General features: G+C 37.3%; 1 protein-coding gene across 1 annotated transcript in view; it reads right to left on the reverse strand.

Moving 5' to 3' along the window:
* Positions 1-22487, reverse strand: part of Usp32 (ubiquitin specific peptidase 32) — a 160752-nt gene that overhangs the window by 47146 nt on the left and 91119 nt on the right. The window contains exons 7-12 of the mRNA XM_059270702.1: positions 13759-13866; positions 11364-11479; positions 11081-11143; positions 8357-8440; positions 6636-6697; positions 3693-3795 (exon numbers count right to left, since the gene is read on the reverse strand). Coding sequence (XP_059126685.1) covers positions 3693-3795; positions 6636-6697; positions 8357-8440; positions 11081-11143; positions 11364-11479; positions 13759-13866 — 536 coding nt within the window. The remainder of the gene's footprint in view (positions 1-3692; positions 3796-6635; positions 6698-8356; positions 8441-11080; positions 11144-11363; positions 11480-13758; positions 13867-22487) is intronic.

Here is a 22487-nt window from a genome sequence, read left to right on the forward strand (position 1 = left end):
TGAGTATATGTATACACATATAAACACAATGTCCACAATATATTCATATAATATATACAATATACTCATCAGTACATTGAGAAAGACTGTACCACATAAACCAGGTCTGAAAGGCCAGAGATGCCACCCCTGATTACTACATAGAGCAAAACAGTCAAAATCAAAGGAGAAGAGCAGTTCATGATAAAAACAAATTTAAGGAATTTATGTTCACCAAGTTAGCTTTACAGAGGACACCAGAAGAATACTTCAGTCTGAAGAGAAGGTTAACCACACCAAGAAGACAAAGGGAATAATCTCAGAACAGTTCATCAAAAGAAGTCTAAAAAAAACACCACTACAACAAAATATCAGGAATTAACAAGCATTGTTAAACAATAACCCTCAATATCAATACTCTAAATTCTCTTAAAAAAAAAAAAAGGCAGATCGGCTTAGAAAACAGGATCCATCTTTCTTCTGCCTCCAAGAAAATATACCTCACTATCGAGGACAGATATTATCTTAGGGTAAAAAGGATGGAAAAGGGTATTCCAGGCAAATGGAACTAAGAAACAAGTAGGCATAGCTATTTTAATATCTGATAAAGTAGACTTCAAATCAAAATGAATTAGAAGAGGTGGGGAAACACACTACATACCCATTAAAAGAACAATCCACCATGAGGATACTTACAATGCATTTATACACAAACACAAGGCACTAATTTCATAAAAGAAACACTATTAGATCTAAAATCACACATTTAGCTTAGAATAGTGATAGTGGTTGACTTTCAATGCCTCACTCTCTCCAATATATAGGTCATCCAGGACAAAAAAATTTAACAGAAAGTCTGGAGTTGAATAATATCATAAATCAAATGAGCTTAACAAATATCTACAAAATATTCCACTCAAACACTAAATGTTACAATTTCTTCTCAGCAGCAGAAGGGACTTTCTCCAAAACCAATCACAGAGTAGGATATAAAGCAAATCTCAACCAACATAAAAAAACTAAAATAACATCCTACAGCCTATCTGGCCATCACAGATTAAAGCTGATTATGAACAGCAGTACAAACAGCAGAAAATACACAAACTCATGAAGTCTAAACACACTACCAAAAGAAAACTGGGTCAAGACAGAAATCAAGAAAGAAAAAAAAACAACAAAAAACTTAGAATTGAATTAAAGTAACACAATATATGAAAATCTATGAGACACAAATGAAGGCAGTTCATTTTTTAACTGTAATTAAAACATTTATTTGAAAACATTTTTAAGATTTTTTTTTAATATACGTATATGAGTGTTTTGCCTGTATGCATGTATGTGGACTGCATGTCTCCCTGGTGCCCACTGAGGAAGGCAGTTCTAAGAAGAAATTTCACAGTACTAAATACCTAGATCAAAAAACTTGAGAGATCTCATATTAATAACTTAATGATATAAAAGTGGAAAGTAACAGGGGCACCTCAATGTTGACCTCTGGCTCTTCACCCCATACACATCTATAAGCTTACAGCACATGGGAGGCACAGCAAGGAAGACTAACACTTCTAGGCAGCTTGAGTTATGGGACTCTGTCTCAAGGGAAAAAAAAATAAGGCTACTATAAAAATGTACATAAGCCAAGCAGTAGTGGTGCATGCCTTTAATCCCAGCACTTGGGAGGCAGAGGCAGGCCAACCTGGTCTTCAGAGTGAGTTACAGGACAGCCAGGGCCACACAGAGAAACCTTGTCTCAAAAAACCTAAAAAACAAAACAAAACAAAAAAAAAAAAAATTTAAAACACAAAGATGAGGCTGGAGAGATGGCTCAATGATTAAGAGCATTTGTTGCTCTTTCAGAGAATCTGGGTTCAGTTCCCAGCACCGACATGGCAGCGCATAACCATCTGTAACTGTCCAGCTCTAGTGACTCCGATGCCTGTTCAAACTTTCTTGGGAACAGGTATGCATATGGCATACAGACATATACACAAGCACATATACACATAAAGTTTATATATATATATATGAAGAAAGCAAATACCCTCTGTACTTAGAGTCCATCATTTAGCAATAACTGCAGTTAATATTTGGATGTATTTAATTTTGTTTTATTCTTTTTCCTTTTTTTTTTTTGAGATACCACCTTACTATATAGCCCACCCTGGGATCCTATATGCCATTTTATTTGGTATCTTATTCATTATAACTGAAAAATTATCTGTACATGCAGAAGATAAGTTGAGACATTCTTATTTACAGATCGAAGACAAGAAAGCAGTTAATAATGATCAATGTCTAAACAAAACACCAATTAAGCTGTGACTTGGAGTTCATCTTCCTGCTTTTGCCTCCTTTGTGCACCAAAGGTTTCTGGCAGGCATGAACAAAGCAGGCTCATGTACTCTTGTCAGTACACTTTATAAGGGATGTGCTTAAGCCCTCTATGACGCTCCTATAGAAAATTAAAAGTAACATATTTAAGATAAAGTTAAGTTATCCTTTGAGCATACATTTAGTAAGATATTACCTTTTCATCCTAAGGCCAAAATAAGAATATAAAGACCAGAAAGTGTTTCAAAATAAAGACTGACGCTTTAACCTTAAGATTCCCATTTGTCTACTACATTCAACATTATCTGTCAACAGGTCCCTGAAGTCTGAATACTTTTATTCACTGAGAGACACTACAGTCCATATTTGCTGTTAATATGTTTTATACTGGAAAACACATGGCCCGGGAATGTAGCCGAATGGTAGTGTGCTTATCTACTGTGTGTGAGACAGTAAAATTCAACCTTCAGAACAGCAAACTGAACTTAAGCAAGATCCAGTTCCTGAGTGCAGGGGTTATAAGAGTGAGCCACTATGCCCAGTTGAAATGAAATTTCTTGAATAATAAAATTAAAACTTCTTATTAATTTCCTCCAACTTTTATTTTATTTTATTTTATTTTATTTTTGGTTTTTCGAGACAGGGTTTCTCTGTGTAGTTTTGGTGCCTTTCCTGGATCTCGCTCTGTAGACCAGGCTGGCCTCGAACTCACAAAGATCCACCTGGCTCTGCCTCCTGAGTGCTGGGAATAAAGGTGTGCACCACTACCGCCCGGCTCATTTTATTTCGTTTTTAGGAGACAAGGTTTCTCTATGTAGCCCTGGCTGTCCTGGAACTCCCTATGTAGACCAGACTGGCCTAGAACTCAGAACTAGATCACAGAGATCTACCTGCCTCTACCTTCCAAGCACTGGTATTAAAGGTGTTGGACACCACCACCAAGCCTCTCTTAATTTTTTAATGTAAAAGGTGAAGGACAATGCAAATAATGTAGTTGACAACACATATTTTAAAAACCAGCTGCTACACTGGATCCCAGGTCTACAATGAACAGGATATCCAGGTTTCTTTTGTTCTCAGCAACAATTCCTCACAAGTAAAATGAATACCACATCTTCCTCATAGAGATATGAGAATTAAGTGGCATATACAGTGTGTAACATAAATCGGCACTACCTTTTCACAGGACTTTTGACAAGGGAGAAATCTGTGTAGAAATGCATACACTGAGCCTGTCCCATTATCAATTTTCATGAATACTCATTTTTTTCCCTTTAAATCTTGGTCCAATTTGGCATGCTATATTACTAGGTAGTAGTTCCACAGTCTGACAGAGTTGAAAATCTTACTATAGAACGTATATATACAGGAATTTAACTCACGTATTTGACATATTCTTTCCACTGTTGCCACCACTGCATGGAGATGATAAACCAATTGTGTCCTGGCTGCAGACCATACCTGCTTTCTCGTTCTAACCATCCTCTGCACATACAAAAGAAATCCAACGCATGAAAAGAAATTTTGTGAAACTGAGAGCAAGACTGTAATTTATCCCTAGAATTACTTGTTTTTTTCATCAGAAATTTCAAAACAGAAAAGCATGAAACAGAAAGATGTACTCAGAGACTGCCACTACTTCAATTAGTGTAGTGGAACACTGTTCTACCAGAAAGTCAATTTCAATAGTCATAGGCCACTGTGAAATACCATTCACAAACTGTGTTGGGGCTGGAAAGATAGCTCAGTGGTTAAAGTGCTTAATGCACAAGTACAAGGCCCTGACTTCAGATCTCCAACACTATGTAAAAGCCACGTGTAGTAGTGCATGCCTAAAATCCAAGCACAAAGGTTATAAACAGGTAGATTCCTGGAGCTTGATGGCCAGCAGTCTAGCCAATGGGTAACTGCAATGGTCTGAATGAGAATGGCTCTCACAGGCCATGTTTGAGTGTTTGGTCCCTGGTTGACAGAATTATTTGGAAAGAATTGGGAGGTGTGGCTTTGTTGGAGGTGTGTCACTGGAGTGGGCTTTGAGATTGAAAAGCCTACACCAGACCCAGTCTTTTTCCCTTTCTTTACTTGCTACCTGTGGATCAGGATGTAAGCCGTCAGCTACTGCTCAAGTGTCCTGACTACCTGCCTCCAAAACTGCTTGACAAGGTGATCATGGACTAACCCTCTGAGACTGTAAGCAAGCCCCCAGGTAAATGCTTCCATAAGTTGTCTTAGTCATGGTATTTTGTCATGGCCATAGAACAGTCAGTAAAACAGTGACCTATATGAAGACTCCCATAAATTGCCCTGTAACTGCCACACATGCCCCATCACATTCCCCTTCTCACAAAAAATAAGATGTAGTAAAAATATTGTTTGAAAAATACCATAATAAAACCTAACTCTTTGTATGCTAATAAAAATAAAGATTAAAAAAAAACCAAAAATTTAAAACTATCCTAATGGGTAAGAACCAGAATTTCATTCTGGTTTTGAGTTTATTCCCTTAATAACTAATTATATTGTTCATCTTTCTATGTACCTGAAGACCATCTGAGTATCTCTAATGGAAAGCATGTCCATTGATGCAATGAAAATGTTATATAAACATTTGTAGTTCTCTTATTTTTTTAGTTACATCTCACACAGACATGTATTATATGAATAACAGGCAAAACAAAAATAAATATCAAGCTCAATAACTGAAGACACATCAACAAGTTTTATTATGACCCATTAGGTAGTCTGGAAAATAAACTGTATTGATTAAAGTCATAAAAAGCACTTGTTACATATAGTTTTTTCATTTGTTTGTTTGGTTTTGTTTTTTTGAGACATGGTTTCTGCATGTAATCCTAGCTGTGCTGGAACTTGATTTGTATAGACCAGGCTGCTCTCAAACTCAGTGCTCTCTGTCCTCTGCCTCCTAGTGCTGGGATTAAAGGCATGCACCACCCGGCTACATACAGTTCTTTAAATTAAACTCCAAATTGATATCAGATGTAAAATCCAGCTGCAAGAAATCTTGCTATAATTGATTATGACATGGATTTTCTTACATTATAAAAATATACTTGAGAACACTAAATTACTCTTAAGATAACTGAGACAAGTTATCACTTTCATTCCCTCTCGCCCTCTGGAAATTTAAAAACTTCTATTATCATACTTGTGTACATACATGCATGCGAGCAAGCATGAGTGGGTATGTGTGTGCCCGTGCATGCACACATGCCATTGCATGTGTATAAAAACCAGAGGATAATCTAATGGAATCAGTTGTCTCCTTCGACCTTCAAGTGGGTTCCAGGCATAGAATCCAGGGTTTTAGAAATCCAGTCAGGTGACAGTGGTCAAGGGTACAGCTGTGTGCAGATGTCATTGCCTCCTACAGTACTCCCTAGATGTGTTTTGATTGTCCCCTCTGGTGGCACCTGCTAGGGGAGTTAGTTTGCCTGTTCTCTATATTTTAACCAGTAATCTTTTTGTTGTTCAACAGTAGCAGCTCTTTATTCATTCTGGTTATTAAAGATTTATGGGAGATACAGTTTGTTAATATTGTCTTTCTTTTGTTTTGTAGGTTGTCTTTCATATACAGAAGTTTTAGATTGTGAGGAAGTCTAGTTACTTTGTAAGAAAATGCTTTTGGAGTCACATCAAAAAATTAAATACAAAATCCAAATAATTTCCTTTTCCTTCCTACTTTCTCTTTATTTCCTCCCCTACCCCTGTCCAAATCATTTTAAAGAGTTTTTTTTTGGATATAAAATTCTTAGTTGGTTTTTTTCTACACCTCTTATTTCTAAATTCTATGCTTTTTGATGGAGAAGTTGGCTACTCTTAGTGACATTCTCCCATTAGGACAAGTTGCTTTTTTCTTGCTGCTCTGAAAATTCTTTTAGTAATTACATTAGAGGGTAAGTTTTCTACCACTGAGTGACATCCCCAGACCCAGTACAATTTTAAAGTTAAACATAATTTGACTTTTAAATTAATCTAGTTTCATAGCTAGGAAGAGTATTTATTTGTTTGTTCACAGGATTTTTTTTTTGGTGCGGGGGGGAGGGTTTCTCTGTATAGCCTTGGCTGTCTTGGAACTGGTTCTGTAAACCAGGATGGCCTTGAACTCACTGGGATCTGCCTGCCTCTGCCTCCCAAGTGCTGGGATTAAAGGTGTGCGCCACCACACAAGCCTCTGTATTGTAATTTTTAAAAACAGTTTTACTGTAATAATTAAAGCAAGATAAATTGTTCCTTGTAACTAATGTATTTCAGGTGTTAGAAATTTTAACTATGTAATAAAAAATACACAGAAACTATAAATTTACCTAATAATTTGTCCTTCTTCTTCTGGAGTAGCTGGTCTTAACCCCAGAACTATGTGACATACCTAGGGAAAAAGAAAAAGATTTTCAAACTTTACTAGTGGTGCTTATGATTAGACTGAATAATATTTGATGTTATTTACATGAAATCTACTTTTTAAATAAAAACTGAATTAACAACGGTTCAACTGGTAAATTATCAATTATTATCTGAAGAAATTTAACTTAGTTGTGTGGATTTTAATTTTTTTTTTAAATGGAGGCTAACTTCCAAATCTTGAATAGCAGAGTAGTGTACATTGTAGATCTATACCAATCAGGCATCAGCTGTCAAGAAGAGACCAATTTCCATTTATTCACACAGTTGTGTTGCATGCAAGTTATCCTTCATTGAAAATGGAAAATCATAAAAAAAATCATCCTGAGTGAGGTAACCCAGATCCAGAAAGACAAACACAGTGTGTACTCACTCATAAGTGAATGTTAGAAGCAAAGCAAAGGATAACTGGGCTATAATCCACAACCCCAGAGAAGCTAGGTAAAGAGGAGGACACTAAAATGGACATATATCTATCACCCCAGGTAGGGGAAAGGGTTAAGAACTCCTGAGCACACTGAGAGAGAGGAATAGAGGGGAGGGCATGGAAGGGGAAGGGAGGTGGGAACATGGTGGAGAGACGGGAAGGGAGAGCAATGAAAGAGATATCTTGACAGAGTGTACCATTAAGGGGATGAGGAGAAAGCTGCCGCTAGGGAAAACCCCAGGAACTCACAAGATTGTCCCCAGCTAAGACTCATAGCAATGGTGGAGATGGTTCTAGAAATAGCCTTCCCTTGCACTCAGATTGGTGTCTACCCTAACTGTCATCACAGAATCCACATCCAGTGGCTGATGGAAGCAGATGCAGAGACCCACAGCCAAGTACTTGGCCAAGATCCTGAAGTTCAGAGAGGGAGGAAGGGACGTAAGAGCAAGGGGGGGGGTCAGAATCATGATGAGAAAAACTACAAAAATTGCTGACTCAAGCTAATGGGAGCTCATGGACTCTGGACTAACAGCTGGGGAGCCTGCACTGGACTGAATTAGGCCCTTTGAATGGGGGTGAAAGTTGCATGGCTTGATGTGTTTGTGGGTCCCCTGGCAATGGGACCAGGACTTACCCCATATACACAAACTGGCTTTTCAGACCCCATTCCCTATGGTGCAATGCCTTACTCAGCCTCGATGCAGCAGGGAGGGGTTGGCCCCAACATGGTATAATAGCCTGTGTTGACTACCCAAGGGAGGCCTTACTCTCTATGAGGGAATAGGGGTGAGATAGGGGTAGGTGGGAAGAGTGGGAGAGGAGGAGGGAGGGAGAACAGGGGTTGGTATGTTAAAGGAAAGAAAAAATTTTTAAATAAAAAATTATATATATATACATACACACACACACACACACACACACACACACACACACACATATATATATATACAAAAACAAAAAAAGAAAATGGAAAATCATAAGAAATATAAACATACCAAGCCATTATGACCTTTACAGGTGTTTTACCAAGGAAGAGAAAATAAAAAAAGAAACAAGAATAATCACTATTAGATTCAAGTGTGTTTCTATAGGACGTGGTCATGTAGCCTGGATGTGCTAACACAGACATACGATGGAAAACACAGAATTACTAGTATCCATCACCCTTCCCAAATGTGTCATTTGCCTTAAACACACCTGGAAGAGGAGATTCAAAAATTCATTGGCGAGAACATTTTTCACACTCCAGATCTGATAGTCTTCCAGAGTAAGATGGCCCATCTGAAAAAGAGACATTCAAATGATTTCCTGTCAATAAATGTCATTTAGAATAAAAATCATATTTTTGAAAGCAAACCAATAATACGGAGATGGTACGGGTTCACATAAGAAGTATGACAATTAGCATAAATTTACAAGTGATAAAATATAAAAAAATTATCTATAATTTTGTTCAAGCAGTCAGTAGAAACAAAGCAATTATTAACAATTTTCTTTCTCCAATACAACTTTGGAAATGACCTGCGCAGAGTGGCACAAATCTGTAATTCCAGAAGGAGGATCAGGAGTTCGAAGCCATTCTTGGTTACCCAGAGGAGTTTGAGACCATCCTGGGCTACACATAGTGAGATCCTGTCTTAAAAAACAACAAAGAACAACAACAATAATGAATGTTTTAGATAAATGGTCAGATATCATTGGAGTCAGCAAAATATTCAAGTCCTACCCTAAACTGTAACTGTTTTATTATCATAGTTACATGGAGATTTGAGCAGCTAAACAATCTGCTCAATGGTCACTGGAGCCAGAAATGTTAAGCTTCATTTAACATAAAAATATACTACCAGGGCAATAGGCTTTTAATCCCAGCACCGGGAAGTAGAGTCAGGTGAATCAACAAGTTTGAGGCCAGCCTCATCTACAGAGAGAGAGAGAAAGAGAGAGAGAGAGAGTGAGGACAGCCAGAGCTACACAGAGAAATCTTATCTTGAAAAATCAAAAGAAAAAAAAAAAGTACTTTTTTTTTTTTTTTTTTTAATGTGTATGAGTGCTTTGTCTATATGTATGTCTATGTACCATATGGGTGCCTGGTGCTTGCTGAAACCAGAAGGCATTAGATCCCTTGGTACTGGAGTTGTAGACAGTTGTGAGCCACCATGTGGGTATTAGGAAGCAAACCCAGTACCTCTGGAAGAGCAGCCAGTGCTCTTAACCACTGAGCCATCTCGCCAATCTGTTTTTTATTTTTTTAATTTTCTTTTTAATTATATGTATGTGTTTTGATCTCTCTCTCTCTCTCTCTCTCTCTCTCTCTCTCTCTGTGTGTGTGTGTGTGTGTGTGTGTGTGTGTGTGTGTGTGTGTGTGTGTGTACAGTACAGAAGAGGGGAGCAAGAAGCTGAAAGAAGCTGATTCCCTCTAACTAGAGTATTTAGGTGGTTATGAGCTACATCCTTTGCAAGAGGCAGTATATACTCTTAATTGCCGGGCCATCTCTCTAGTCATAGACAGCAATACTTGTGTATTTGTAAGACACTAAAGAAAAGAAGTATTTAAATTGCATCTCTACACAAAGCAATTTCTTTTTTCTCCTTTTGGTTTTTCTTTTTTTTTTTTTTTTAAAAGATTTATTTATTTATTACGTATACAGCATGTATGACTGCAGGCCAGAAGAGGGCACCAGATCTCATTACAGATGGTTGTGAGCCACCATGTGGTTGCTGGGAACTGAACTCAGGACCTTTGGAAGAGCAGTCAGTGCTCTTAACCTCTGAGCCATCTCTCCAGCCCTCCTTTTGGTTTTTCAAGAGCTCTTACTATCCTGGAACTTTCTCTGTAGCCCAGGCTGGCCTCAACTCAGAGATCTGTTTGCCTTTGCCTCCTGAGTGCTGGGATTAATGATGTGTGCTGCCACTACCACCCCAATCATCTTTTAAATAATGAGGTTTGTGCTATGTAACCTAGAACCCTCAATCCTGCTCTTCTATGTGAGACTTCTAAGTAACGGAATCACAGGTGTGCGCCATCACAACCAAACTACAAAGCAATTTTTGTTTTTGTTCTTATATAAAAGTTTTTATTCTTACACATACCAAACAGAAGTGGACACCTTACTTTGACAGAGAGGGTGAAAATTAAGGGGGAAGTTTAAATTGGTAAGTAGGCTTTCAGCCCCGAAAAAATAAATCATTTGTTTCTATTGAGAATTAGTTAATGGGGATATCATTCCTTCTGCAACAGTGATTGAATCAAGAAAATAACTGACTTAATTTTTTTTTCTAAACCTCAATTTTATAACACCATTATGACCTATACTTTACCAGCCTGCTACTAAGTACATGTCAATATTTGAATGAAAATATTCAAATTACTTCACACATAAAAATTTTCAATTTCACAGAGACAAATAGATAAAAATTTAAAACAAGCTACAGAAGTAAATCTGTTATGATACTGCTACTAATAAGTCTTATCAAACTAAATAATTTAAGGAGTTATTATTTGTGAATCCATGGCCTCGTATTCCTTCCCAGTTAATCTAACCACCTCAGAAATCACAACCTCTGTATCTACCACTGTTAGCTTTTCTTCTGTTCTTAAATCTGATATAACAAAGCCATGCTAGATATACTGTTGGTTCCCCCATAAAGCTGGCCTTACCATGACTATTAAATGGAAGAAATAGACTATAAACTAAAGCTGTCAAGAGAGATGTCTACTTAATTCATATACTAGACTTCACTGAGTTGTTTGAAGATGGAATGGGCTATCTTTAGAGATGATGTAAAGGTATTTTAACCACAGGTCCAGATAAGTGGAGATAATGCAGAAGAGTCATTTGACCATACATATAAATGACACTTCTTGATTTAGAGCACACAGTATTTTTACAAAAAAATTAAATTACTCATAGCCAGCCTCACCTTTGTGGTATCATGTGCATTCAATATGTCTTCTACAATGTCCGACAGAGCCATATGTAATTCCTTTAAAAAGAAATTCAAAAGAGTAGTATGTATGATTTTTAGCCTCCTCATACATAAAAAAAATGCTTTTTTTTCTTTTATTTCTTTTCAAACATTCACTCCATCTTCCTTGTAAACAATCAGAACTTAGCAGGACATAGGGCACTCTACATGCCTGCCTTAGTAACATTAAAACTCTGTCTCAAAAACCAACCAATCAACAAAAAGAATCATAACTTACAGGAATATCGTCAGTGCGGTTATCTTTCCAGACCTCCAAAAGTGCAACTACCATGTCTTTCAGTTCAACCCTGGAGAGAACTCCATCACGGTCAACATCAAACACCTTGAAGCAAACTAATGACAAGAAACTCTTAAGAAGGGAAATCACTTTTAGATTCTAAAACACAATACATTTCATTAGAAGCTACCCTGTACAATTAGTTAATTTCCTAAGCAAGTATGTACTAGAGCAGTTCTGATCAGGAGTAGACTATGTTATAGCATTATTATACCATTATTTTAACATACAGAACTTTGTGAACAGACCTCATGACTGTCTCTAAATCACTACCCAGCCAAACCCAGAGCTACCTTTCTTATACACTGGAAAGAAGAGGCTAAGTCACTCACTCTGTAAGAAGCATTACTTTACAGGTTTTCAAGAGGCAAGGCAAATCTTTGGATCTCTCTCTTCGCCCTGGTGCTGCTGAATCAAACCTGAGCCTTGGTCATGCTGTGCATATGCTTTTCTTTGCACTCAGCTCCATCCCCTCCCCTAGGTTAGTCTTTGCACTGAGTCAGTTCTATCCCCTCCCTTTACTTAGTTTCTCATACTCAAGACTGATCACTGAAGGGCTCTTTCTCCTATGCTTAAAATTCCCATCTACACTGAGAATTAAGACTCCTAATTTCAATATCTTGAATGTAATTCATGCCACTGAATTTTGAACTTAAAAATGGTTACAATTGCAAAAATTATGTTCATTAAAAAAAAATAAGGTGGAATGTAATCACCATACATTATATGTGTGTATGAAATTAAAGATAGCGATGTTCTAAAATTGAAAGTGGTGATGGTGTCATGGGCCTATGAGGATGCTAGACTAAAGTTTATCAAATTGTGCAAACAGGCAAATTGTATATTATGTGAATTATTTGTCAATAAAGATTTTATAAAATGTAAAAAACAAACAAAAAGACTCCTAATTTCTACTTTACCTGTCCAAAAAAAATCTAATATACATTTAATACTTTTTCAAGTGCAATTTTAACTCTTTAGTAAAGTTTATATACAACAATGTAAGAATTAGACAATTACCACTTTAACTCTAAATGAATCATTCTGGTTTGTTAACTTCTGGTTGACTAGCACAAAAAAAAAAGAAAAGAAAGTTAAAATAAAAAATTATTTTAAATTGCATTTATTTATTTAGTGTGTTTATTTAAGTGCACATGTAGACGTCTGAGGACAACTTGTGTGCATCAATTTTCTCCTTCTACTATGTAAGAGGTCCCCAGATCTAATGCTAGTTGCTTGACTTAGTGGCAAGCATTCTTACCCATTAAGCCACATCACTGACCCAAAACTTTAAACTTTTTCTTAAAGACACTAAATTTCAATGAAAAATAATTGTTGGGTGAGTGTGTTGTTGGTGTATGCCTTTAATCCCAGCATGTGAGAGGGAGCAGGTAGATCTCTGTGAGTTCAAGGTTATCCTGAGCCATAGAGTAGGATCCTGTCTCAACAAACCAAATAAACAAACAAATAAACAAACAAACAAACAGATTTTAGTAGAAAAGAAGTCATCTGTCATAAAACCAATTAGAATAATGAATAACGAAGAAACTTGAATGTGTAAGATCAAAAATATCCTTTCATGCCGGGCAGTGGTGGCGCACGCCTTTAATCCCAGCACTCGGGAGGCAGAGACAGTAGGATCCCTGTGAGTTTGAGGTCAGCCTGGCCTACAGAGCAAGTTCCAGGACAGGCTCCAAAACTACAAAGAAACCCTGTCCCGAAAACAAACAAACAAACAAACAAACAAAAAAGATTTATTAATGTGATATTATGCTTTAAGACCATTTGGATGGAAAATATCATTTTAGTATTTAATAAAATATGTCCAACTACAAATTTCCTCTTGTGAATAGAATATTAATGTATATAAGTAACAGAATGAGTTATGCTTCAAATTATCTAAGACACAAAATACTCTATAGACTAACAAAATATTTCCTAATATTTAAAATTTTCCTTAAGCATGGTGGCTCACACCTGCAATTCTAAGCATTCAAGAGGCTGAGAAAGGAAGGTCAAGAGTGGCAGGTCAGTCCAACCTAAGACCCTGTTTCAAAAAAAAATTTTCCCATTTATAATTTATTAATTATGAATTTCAGATTTTCCAGGACAACCAATCCTATTAATAACAGAAAATATCCCAAACTATATCCTAGTAAGTACTAAAGAATACGTTGTTGCTTCCTCAGAATGAATTCACTAAATCACCAATTATGAGATTACTATTTGCCAACATGATAGTTAAGAAACTCAATCCTTAATCCACAAATGATGATTCATTGAATTCTGTTTTTACATAATGTGACACTTTGCAGATAATATTTATCACACTTACATTTTTGTCTTTCAGCTAGGGGGCCCCTGCAGCAGGCTGATAACCCACAGGATATCTCCTTGAAGTCTATGTGATTGTCACGATTTTCATCAAAAGCATTAAATAAACCTATAAATAAAAAAAAAGACACCATAAACCGCAGTCAAGAAACTTCCTAATGCAACACTGATATGTTTATGAAGTTAGGAATGTCTTTTACATAAAGTGACTATATTTAAAAAAAAAAAAAGCTTGCAATTTTCCAAGGAACTATTTCCTTCTTTCCTTTAGTATAATTACAACTGAAATCCATACGCCAGTAGAATATACTACACTCCTTTTTTACTACACTTTTTTACTACATTCCTTTGCTTATGTCTGTTTTTACTTCTCTAGTACAAATTATCTAGTAGTTTAAAGATGCCTATATTTTTCAAAGGTAACAAATGCATATTAAGAATCAAGCTGGGAACTAGGTGGTGGTGGCATATGCCTTTAATCCCAGCACTTGGGAGGCAGAGACAGTTGAATCTCTGAATTCCAGGATAGCCAAGGAACAACCAGAGAAACTCTGTCTCAAACAAACAAACAAACAAAAAGAATCAAGAAAGGTCAGAAATTATAACAACTGCCCTTCAAAAGACAGGAGAAAAGTTGAACTGCTTATTAAATGAATATTCAAATATATCATTACATCATCAATAAACTTTTGTAAAGTTTTTCCTGGAAAAGGGAATATATCACTATAAGAAATGACTACAGTACCTTCTTTGTAAAAATCTTTCACACATATATTTTAAATTTCAGAAGAGGGCAGGAACTTAAAATTTCACCCTGTGATTTTTCATTTCTTAATAAACTATGTACAATTTCAAATAAAATTATGTGTAAACTTCCCAATTCTCTTTTTTAAATAAAATTTAATTTTAGTTTACTTTTTGACAATTTCATACATGTGAACAAAGCATCTCAATCATATCCACTCTCAACCTTCCCCTGCTTCTACCCTCCCCAGGAACTTCCAACAATCCTCCACACCAATCATCTATTTCCTCAAAGGGAAGAACAGAATTACACTGTTGAACAGGTAGAAGCCCAGGTACAGGGGACAAAGGTGCTTGTGGCCTGATGACTGAGTTAGATCCCCTGAAAAACTCATGGTGTAAGGAGAGAACTAGCTCTCAAAAGCTGTCCTCTAAGCTCTGTATGCGTGCCATGGCATGTGTGTGCATGTGCTCAAATGTAAACATCTCTAGCGCTCTCTCTCTCTCATACACATACACAAAATGTTAAAAAGAAAGCAAGCAAAGCAGAGAGAGAGAGAGGGAGGGAGGGAAGGAGGGAGGGAGGAAGGAAGTGAGGAAGGAAGGAAGGAAGGAAGGAAGGGAGGGAGGGAGGGAGGGAGGGAGGGAGGGAGGGGAAACCCAGAGTACTATGTGCTCTAGTTCCGCTAAGGAGCACTTCTGAAATATCCTAGGTAGTTGAAAACAATGTAGATCATATGCTTCAAGAATCTAAGAGGCAGGCAGGCGCAGCGGCGGGTGGCGGCCAAGACACAATTGCAATAAAGACCAGAAACTGAGCATTACCCGCTGAAAAGTTAGTGAAAACAAGCTTTTAATCAAGAGCTTGGACAGGAACGCCTTTAATCCCAACACCTGGGAAGGAGTCGTCTCCGTGGGACGGAACCAGAACGGATCTGAACACTGTCTGAGGCCAACCCAGGGCCCAGCTGCTGATCCTGTGAAACCCAACAACTGTGAAACCCAACAACTTGGAGGTGTTAGTGAGACTACCCTGCTCAGCTGAAATCCATCCGGAAGAGGATTCAGAACCCTACAGTTTGAAGTCTGAGGAAACAACATCAACTGAGGAGTTGACGAATGAGCAAAACGTGACCTGAGAACACAGAAGGCGGCACCGCCCAGCCACTGAACCAGATCACCAGAATCCTAAGTATATACTTCACTGACTGAGAACAGGTAAGCTCCCATCTCCAGACCGACAGATCAGGTCCCTAGCCCCTAGGCCATACCCATCGGAGTCCCAGAGACCAGACAGCTACCTTGCCCTGCTCCCCCACCAAAAAAAACAAAACAAAACAAAAACAAAACAAAACAAAAAAACCCAAAAAACAAAAAAACTAACCCTACGAACCTAACAACCACTGAAACCATAAGCATAACTTGCACCAACTGGGAACAACTGCTCCCAGAGACAGAACCCTAATTTGACTAAGCTGCTCCCGAAGAAACAGAGCCCAACAGCACCAATTTAACCAAGAACTCCTAGTGTACCAAGACTAAAATTTAGAACAAGAGAGGCACCTTCAGACACAGACACTGCCTGAGAGATGAGTAGACGCCAGTGCAAAAATACAGGCAACAACATAAAGACCTATATGACAACATCAGAACCTAGTGGTTCTACATCTGCAAGACATGAACATACTAAGACAGAAGAAACAGAAGAAATCAATCCTAAAAATGACTTTAAGAAGATGACAGAGGACCTTAAAGAAGAAATAAAAAATTCCCTTAAAGAGGAAATAAAAAATTCCCTTAAAGAGGAAATGAAAAACTCCTGTAAAGAGGAAATAAAAAATTCCCTTAAAGAAATAGAAGAAAAAACAAACAAAAAATTGGAAGAAATCAAAGAAAGCCAAGAAAAAGTAATTAAACAGATGAAAGAAACATTCTAAGATCTGAAAAATGAAATTGAGACAATAAAGAAAACACAAACTGAGGGAATGCTGGAAATAGAAATCCTGACTAAACGAACAGGAACTACAGAAACAAGCATAACCAACTGAAAGCAAGAGATGGAACAGAGAATCTCTGACACTGAAGACACAATAGAGAAAATAGATTCGTCAGTCAAAGAAAACACTAAAGACAAAAAAGTTGTAACACAAAACATCCAAGAAATTTGGGACTCCATGAAAAGACCAAACCTAAGAATAATAGGGATAGAAGAAGGAGAAGAATACCAATTCAAAGGCACAGAAAATATATTCAACAAAATCATAGAAGAAAACTTTCCTAACCTAAAGAAAGAAATACCTATGAAGATACAAGAAGCTTACAGAACACCAAATAGGCTGGATCCAAAAAAAAAAAAAAGTCCCCTTGCCACATAATAATCAAAACACTAAACACACAGAACAAAGAAAAAATATTAAGAGCCGCAAAGGAAAAAGACCAAGTAACATATAAAGGCAAACCCATCAGAATAACACCAGACTTCTCAAGAGACTATGAAAGCTAGAAGGTCCTGGACAAATGTTATGCAGACACTAAGAGACCACAGATGCCAACCCAGACTATTATACCCAGCAAAACTCTCAATCACCATAAGCAGAGTAAACAAAATATTCCATGATAAAACCAGATTTAGTCAATACCTGTCCAAAAACCCAGCCCTACAGAAAGCACTAGAAGGGAAAATCCAACCCAAAGAAGCTAAACACACCCACGAAAACTCAGGCAATAGATAATTCCACACCAACAAACACCAAAGAAGGACAACACAACACAACCACAAAAAATAACAGGAATTAACAATCACTGGTCATTAATATCCATCAATATCAATGGTCTCAACTCACCTATAAAAAGACACAGACTAACAGAATGGATAAGAAAACAGGATCCATCCATCTGCTGCATACAAGAAACACACCTTAACTTCAAAGACAGACACTACCTCAGAGTAAAGGGCTGGGAAAAGGCTTTCCAAGCAAATGGACCTAAGAAACAAGCTGGTAAGCTGGGCGGTGGTGGCACACGCCTTTAATCCCAGCACTCGGGAGGCAGAGCCAGGCGAATCTCTGTGAGTTCGAGGCCAGCCTGGACTACCAAGTGAGTTCCAGGAAAGGCGCAAAGCTACACAGAGAAACCCTGTCTCGAAAAACCAAAAAAAAAAAAAAAAAAAAAAAAAGAAAAAGAAACAAGCTGGTGTAGCTATTCTAATATCTAATAAAATAGACTTCAAACTAAAATCAATCAAAAGAGATCAGGATGGACATTACATATTTATCACAGGAAAAATACACCAAGATGAAGTCTCCATTCTGAACATTTATGCCCCAAATACAAAAGCACCCACATTCATAAAAGAAACATTACTAAAGCTTAAAATGCACATCAAACCCATACATTAGTAGTGGGAGATTTCAACACACCACTCTCACCAAAAGACAGATCTACCAGACTGAAACTTAACAAAGAAATAAAGGACCTAACAGATGTTATGACTCAAATGGACTTAATAGATATCTACAGAACATTCCATCCTAACACAAAAGAATATACCTTCTTCTCAGCACCCCATGGAACCTTCTCAAAAACTGACCACATGCTTGGTCACAAAACAAATCTCAACAGATACAAAAAAATTGGAATAACCTCCTGTATCTTATCGGACCACCATGCCTTAAAGTTAGACTTCAACAACAACAAAAATTATAGAAAGCCTACAATCTCATGGAAGCTGAATAATGCCCACCTGAAACATCACTGGGTCAAGGAAGAAATAAAGAAAGAAATTAAAGATTTCCTAGAATTCAATGAAAATGAAAGTACAACATACCCAAACATATGGTACACTATGAAAGCAGTGCTAAGAGGAAAATTCATAGCTCTAAATGCACACATAAAGAAGATGGAGCAATCCCATACCAATGAATTAACAGCACAACTGAAAGCTCTAGAACAAAAAGAAACAAACTCACCCAGGAGAAATAGACGCCAGGAAATAATTAAATTGAGGGCTGAAATCAATGAAATAGAAACCAAGAGAACAATACAAAAAAAATTAATGAAACAAAGAGTTGGTTCTTTGAAAAAAATCAACAAGATAGACAAACCCCTAGCCAAATTAACCAAAAGGCAAAGAGAGAGCACCCAAATTAACAAAATCAGAAATGAAAAGGGAGATATAACAGACAATGAGGAAATCCAGAGAATCATCAGATCATACCTGTACTCCACAAAAATGGAAAATCTGGAAGAAATGGACAATTTTCTGGATAGATATCACATACCAAAATTAAATCAAGACCAGATAAACCATTTAAGTAGACCAATAACACCTAAAGAAATAGAAACAGTCATCAAAAGTCTCCCAACCAAAAAAAGCCCAGGACCAGATGGTTTCAGTGCAAAATTCTACCAGACTTTCAAAGAAGAACTAATACCAATACTCTTCAAATTGTTTCACACAATAGAAACAGAAGGAACACTACCAAACTCTTTTTATGAGGCTACAATTACCCTGATACCCAAACCACACAAAGATGCAACAAAGAAAGATAATTACAGACCAATCTCCCTCATGAACATTGATGCAAAAATACTCAACAAAATATTGGCAAACCGAATCCAAGAATACATCAAAAAAATTATCCATCACGACCAAGTAGGATTCATCCCAGGGATGCAAGGATGGTTCAACATATGAAAATCTGTCAATGTAATACACCATATAAACAAACTGAAAGAAAAAAACCACATGATCATCTCATTAGATGCTGAAAAAGCCTTTGACAAAATCCAACACCCCTTCATGATAAAGGTCTTAGAAAGATCAGGAATACAAGGAACATTCCTAAACATAATAAAGGCAATTTACAGCAAGCAATAGCCAACATCAAATTAAATGGAGAGAAACTCAAAGCACTACCACTAAAATCAGGAACAGGACAAGGCTGTCCACTCTCCCCATATTTATTCAATATAGTACTAGAAGTTCTAGCCAGAGCAATAAGACAACAAAAGGAGATCAAAGGGATACAAATTGTAAAGGAAGAAGTCTAACTTTCACTATTTGCAGATGATATGATAGTAAGTGACCCCAAAAATTCTACCAGGGCACTCCTACAGCTGATATAAACTCCTTCAGTAAAGTGGCAGGATACAAGATCAACTCAAAAAAATCAGTAGCCTTCCTATACACAAATGATAAAAGGGCTGAGAAAGAAGTCAGAGAAACATCACCCTTTACAATAGCCACAAATAATATAAAATACCTTGGGATAACACTTAACTAAACAAGTGAAGGACCTTTTTGATAAGAACTTTAAATCTCTAAAGAAAGAAATTGAAGAAGATATCAGAAAATGGAAAGATCTCCCATGCTCATGGATAGGTAGGATTAACATAGTAAAAATGGCAATCTTACCAAAAGCAATCTACAGATTCAATGCAATCCCCATCAAAATCCCAACACAATTCTTCACAGACTTGGAAAGAAAAATACTCAACTTCATATGGAAAAACAAAAGACCCAGGATAGCTAAAAGAATCCTGTATGATAAAACAACCTCTGGAGGCATCACCATCCCTGACCTCCAGCTCTACTATAGAGCTATAGTAACAAAAACAGCTTGGTAAAGGTATAAAAACCGACATACAGACCAACGGAATCGAATTGAAGACCCTGACATTAATCCATGCACATATCACCTGATTTTTGACAAAGAAGCCAAAACTATACAATGGAAAAAAAGAAAGTATCTTCAACAAAAGGTGCTGGCATACCTGGATGTCAATATGTAAAAGATTACAAATAGATCCATATCTATCACCATGCACAAAACTCAAGTCCAATTGGATCAAAGACCTCAACATAAATCCAGTTACACTGAACTTAATAGAAGAGAAAATAGGAAGTACTCTTGAACGCATTGGCACCGGAGACCACTTCCTAAATATAACACCAACAGCACAGACCCTGAGCACAACAATTAATAAATGGGACCTCTTGAAACTGAGCTTTTGCAGGGCAAAAGACATGGTCAATAAGACAAAAACAAACAAACAAACAAAAAAAACAAACAAAAAAAAACCAACAATAACAACAAAAAAAACCCCACAGCCTACAGAATGGGAAAAGATCTTCACCAACCCCACATCTGATAGAGGATTGATCTCCACAGTATATAAAGAACTCAAGAAACCAGACATCAAAATACTAAACAATCCAATTAAAAAATGGGCTAAAGAGCTAAACAGAGAATTCACAAAACAAGAATCACAAATGGCTGAAAGACATTTAAAGAAATGCTCAACATCCTTAATCATCAGAGAAATGCAAATCAAAACGACTCTGAGATACCATCTTACACCTGTCAGAATGGCTATGATCAAAAACACTAATGACAGTCAATGTTGGAGAGGATGTGGAGCAAAGGGAACACTTCTCCACTGTTGGTGGGAACACAAACTTGTACAACCACTGTGGAAATCAGTATGGCGGTTTCTCAGAAAATTGGGAATCGAACTACCTCAAGACCCAGCCATACCACTCTTGGGCATATACCCAAGGAACGCTGATTCATACCACAAAGAAAAATGCTCAACTATGTCCATAGCAGCACTATTTGTAATAGCCAGAACCTGGAAACAACCAAGATGCCCGTCAACTGAAGAATGGATTAAGAAAATGTGGTATATATATACAATGGAGTACTGCTCAACAGAGAAAAACAATGAAAGCATGAAATTTGCAGGCAAATGGATGGAACTAGAAAAAAAATCATCCTGAGTGAGGTAACCCAAACCCAGAAGGACAAACATGGTATGTACTCACTCATAGGTGGATTCTAGATATAAAATAAAGAACAATCAGACTACAACCCACAGAACCATGGGGACTATATATATAGCATGGGGGACCCTAGGACAACTGTGGCTTATAATAAGTTTTGGTTTTACTCAATTACTGAGCAAGCCTCAATGAAACCTTTCACAATTAAGATGGGAATATATACTGTATCAAGCTGGTAATAGAAAGGTGGATAAATTGATTAATTTGAAAAAGTGAAAAAAATGAAAAATAAAAGAAAAATTTGAACTGTTTAAAAAGGAGCCAAACAAACATATTTTGCTGGAGTCAAAAAAGGGGGAACTGGGGACTCATCATTCCTCTCCACATTCTATTCTTCCCCTTGTTTTATATATTTTAAATTTTTTATCGGTGGATTCTGCTGGAGTATCCACTGCAGATAAGCACTGGAGGTCTCCTGTTGCAAATCACCCTCTGGGGCGATGGAAGCATCTTTCTACTAGCACTTGGAGGAGACCCCGATCTGGTGTTGGTGTAGACGTAGTGTTCTGTTTATGTCTTTCCTCAGGACAATGAGGTTCCTCTTTGGATTCCTGAGCGCTGTGTGCGCCCTGTGACTGCTGCTGAAACCCAACATGACAGAGACCTATTGGGCCTTAATGAAAAACTCTCCCCTTCTGATGCCAATGGGAATTGAAAGCCCAATATGGCCAGCTTTGGCAAGCATTAACGTAAGCCTAGGAACTGTAGTCATGCTTTTGGATTCTCCAGAAGAGCTGCCAGCCTAAGTCATGCTGGGATCAAGAAAAATGGGCCTTGGCAGTTCGTGTTCCTGGAGTTGTATCCATGCCAGTGGATGTCCACACGCTCCAGAAGAGAATTTGACATTGCTGCTGCTGTTGTTGCTGTTATAGCAGTGGCGGACACCGCTGCTACTTTTTCTGGGATTACCATTTCATAATCGCTTACTACAGCTAGCACAGTGGAGACCCTGGCAGCAAAAGTAGCTACCACAGTTAATCTTTCATTCTATTGGGCATGATAAATTTATTTCAATAGTTATATACATTTCGATTGGCTTTGAAAATTATAAATTTATAAACTCAAGTTCCATTTGCTTTTGGGATACCATCTTACAAGGACTCCAATTTGCAGTAAGGCTCGTTAAGAAAGGGAATCGCTCA

This window comes from Peromyscus eremicus, chromosome 8a (assembly GCF_949786415.1).
Source record: "Peromyscus eremicus chromosome 8a, PerEre_H2_v1, whole genome shotgun sequence".
NCBI lineage: Eukaryota > Metazoa > Chordata > Mammalia > Rodentia > Cricetidae > Peromyscus > Peromyscus eremicus.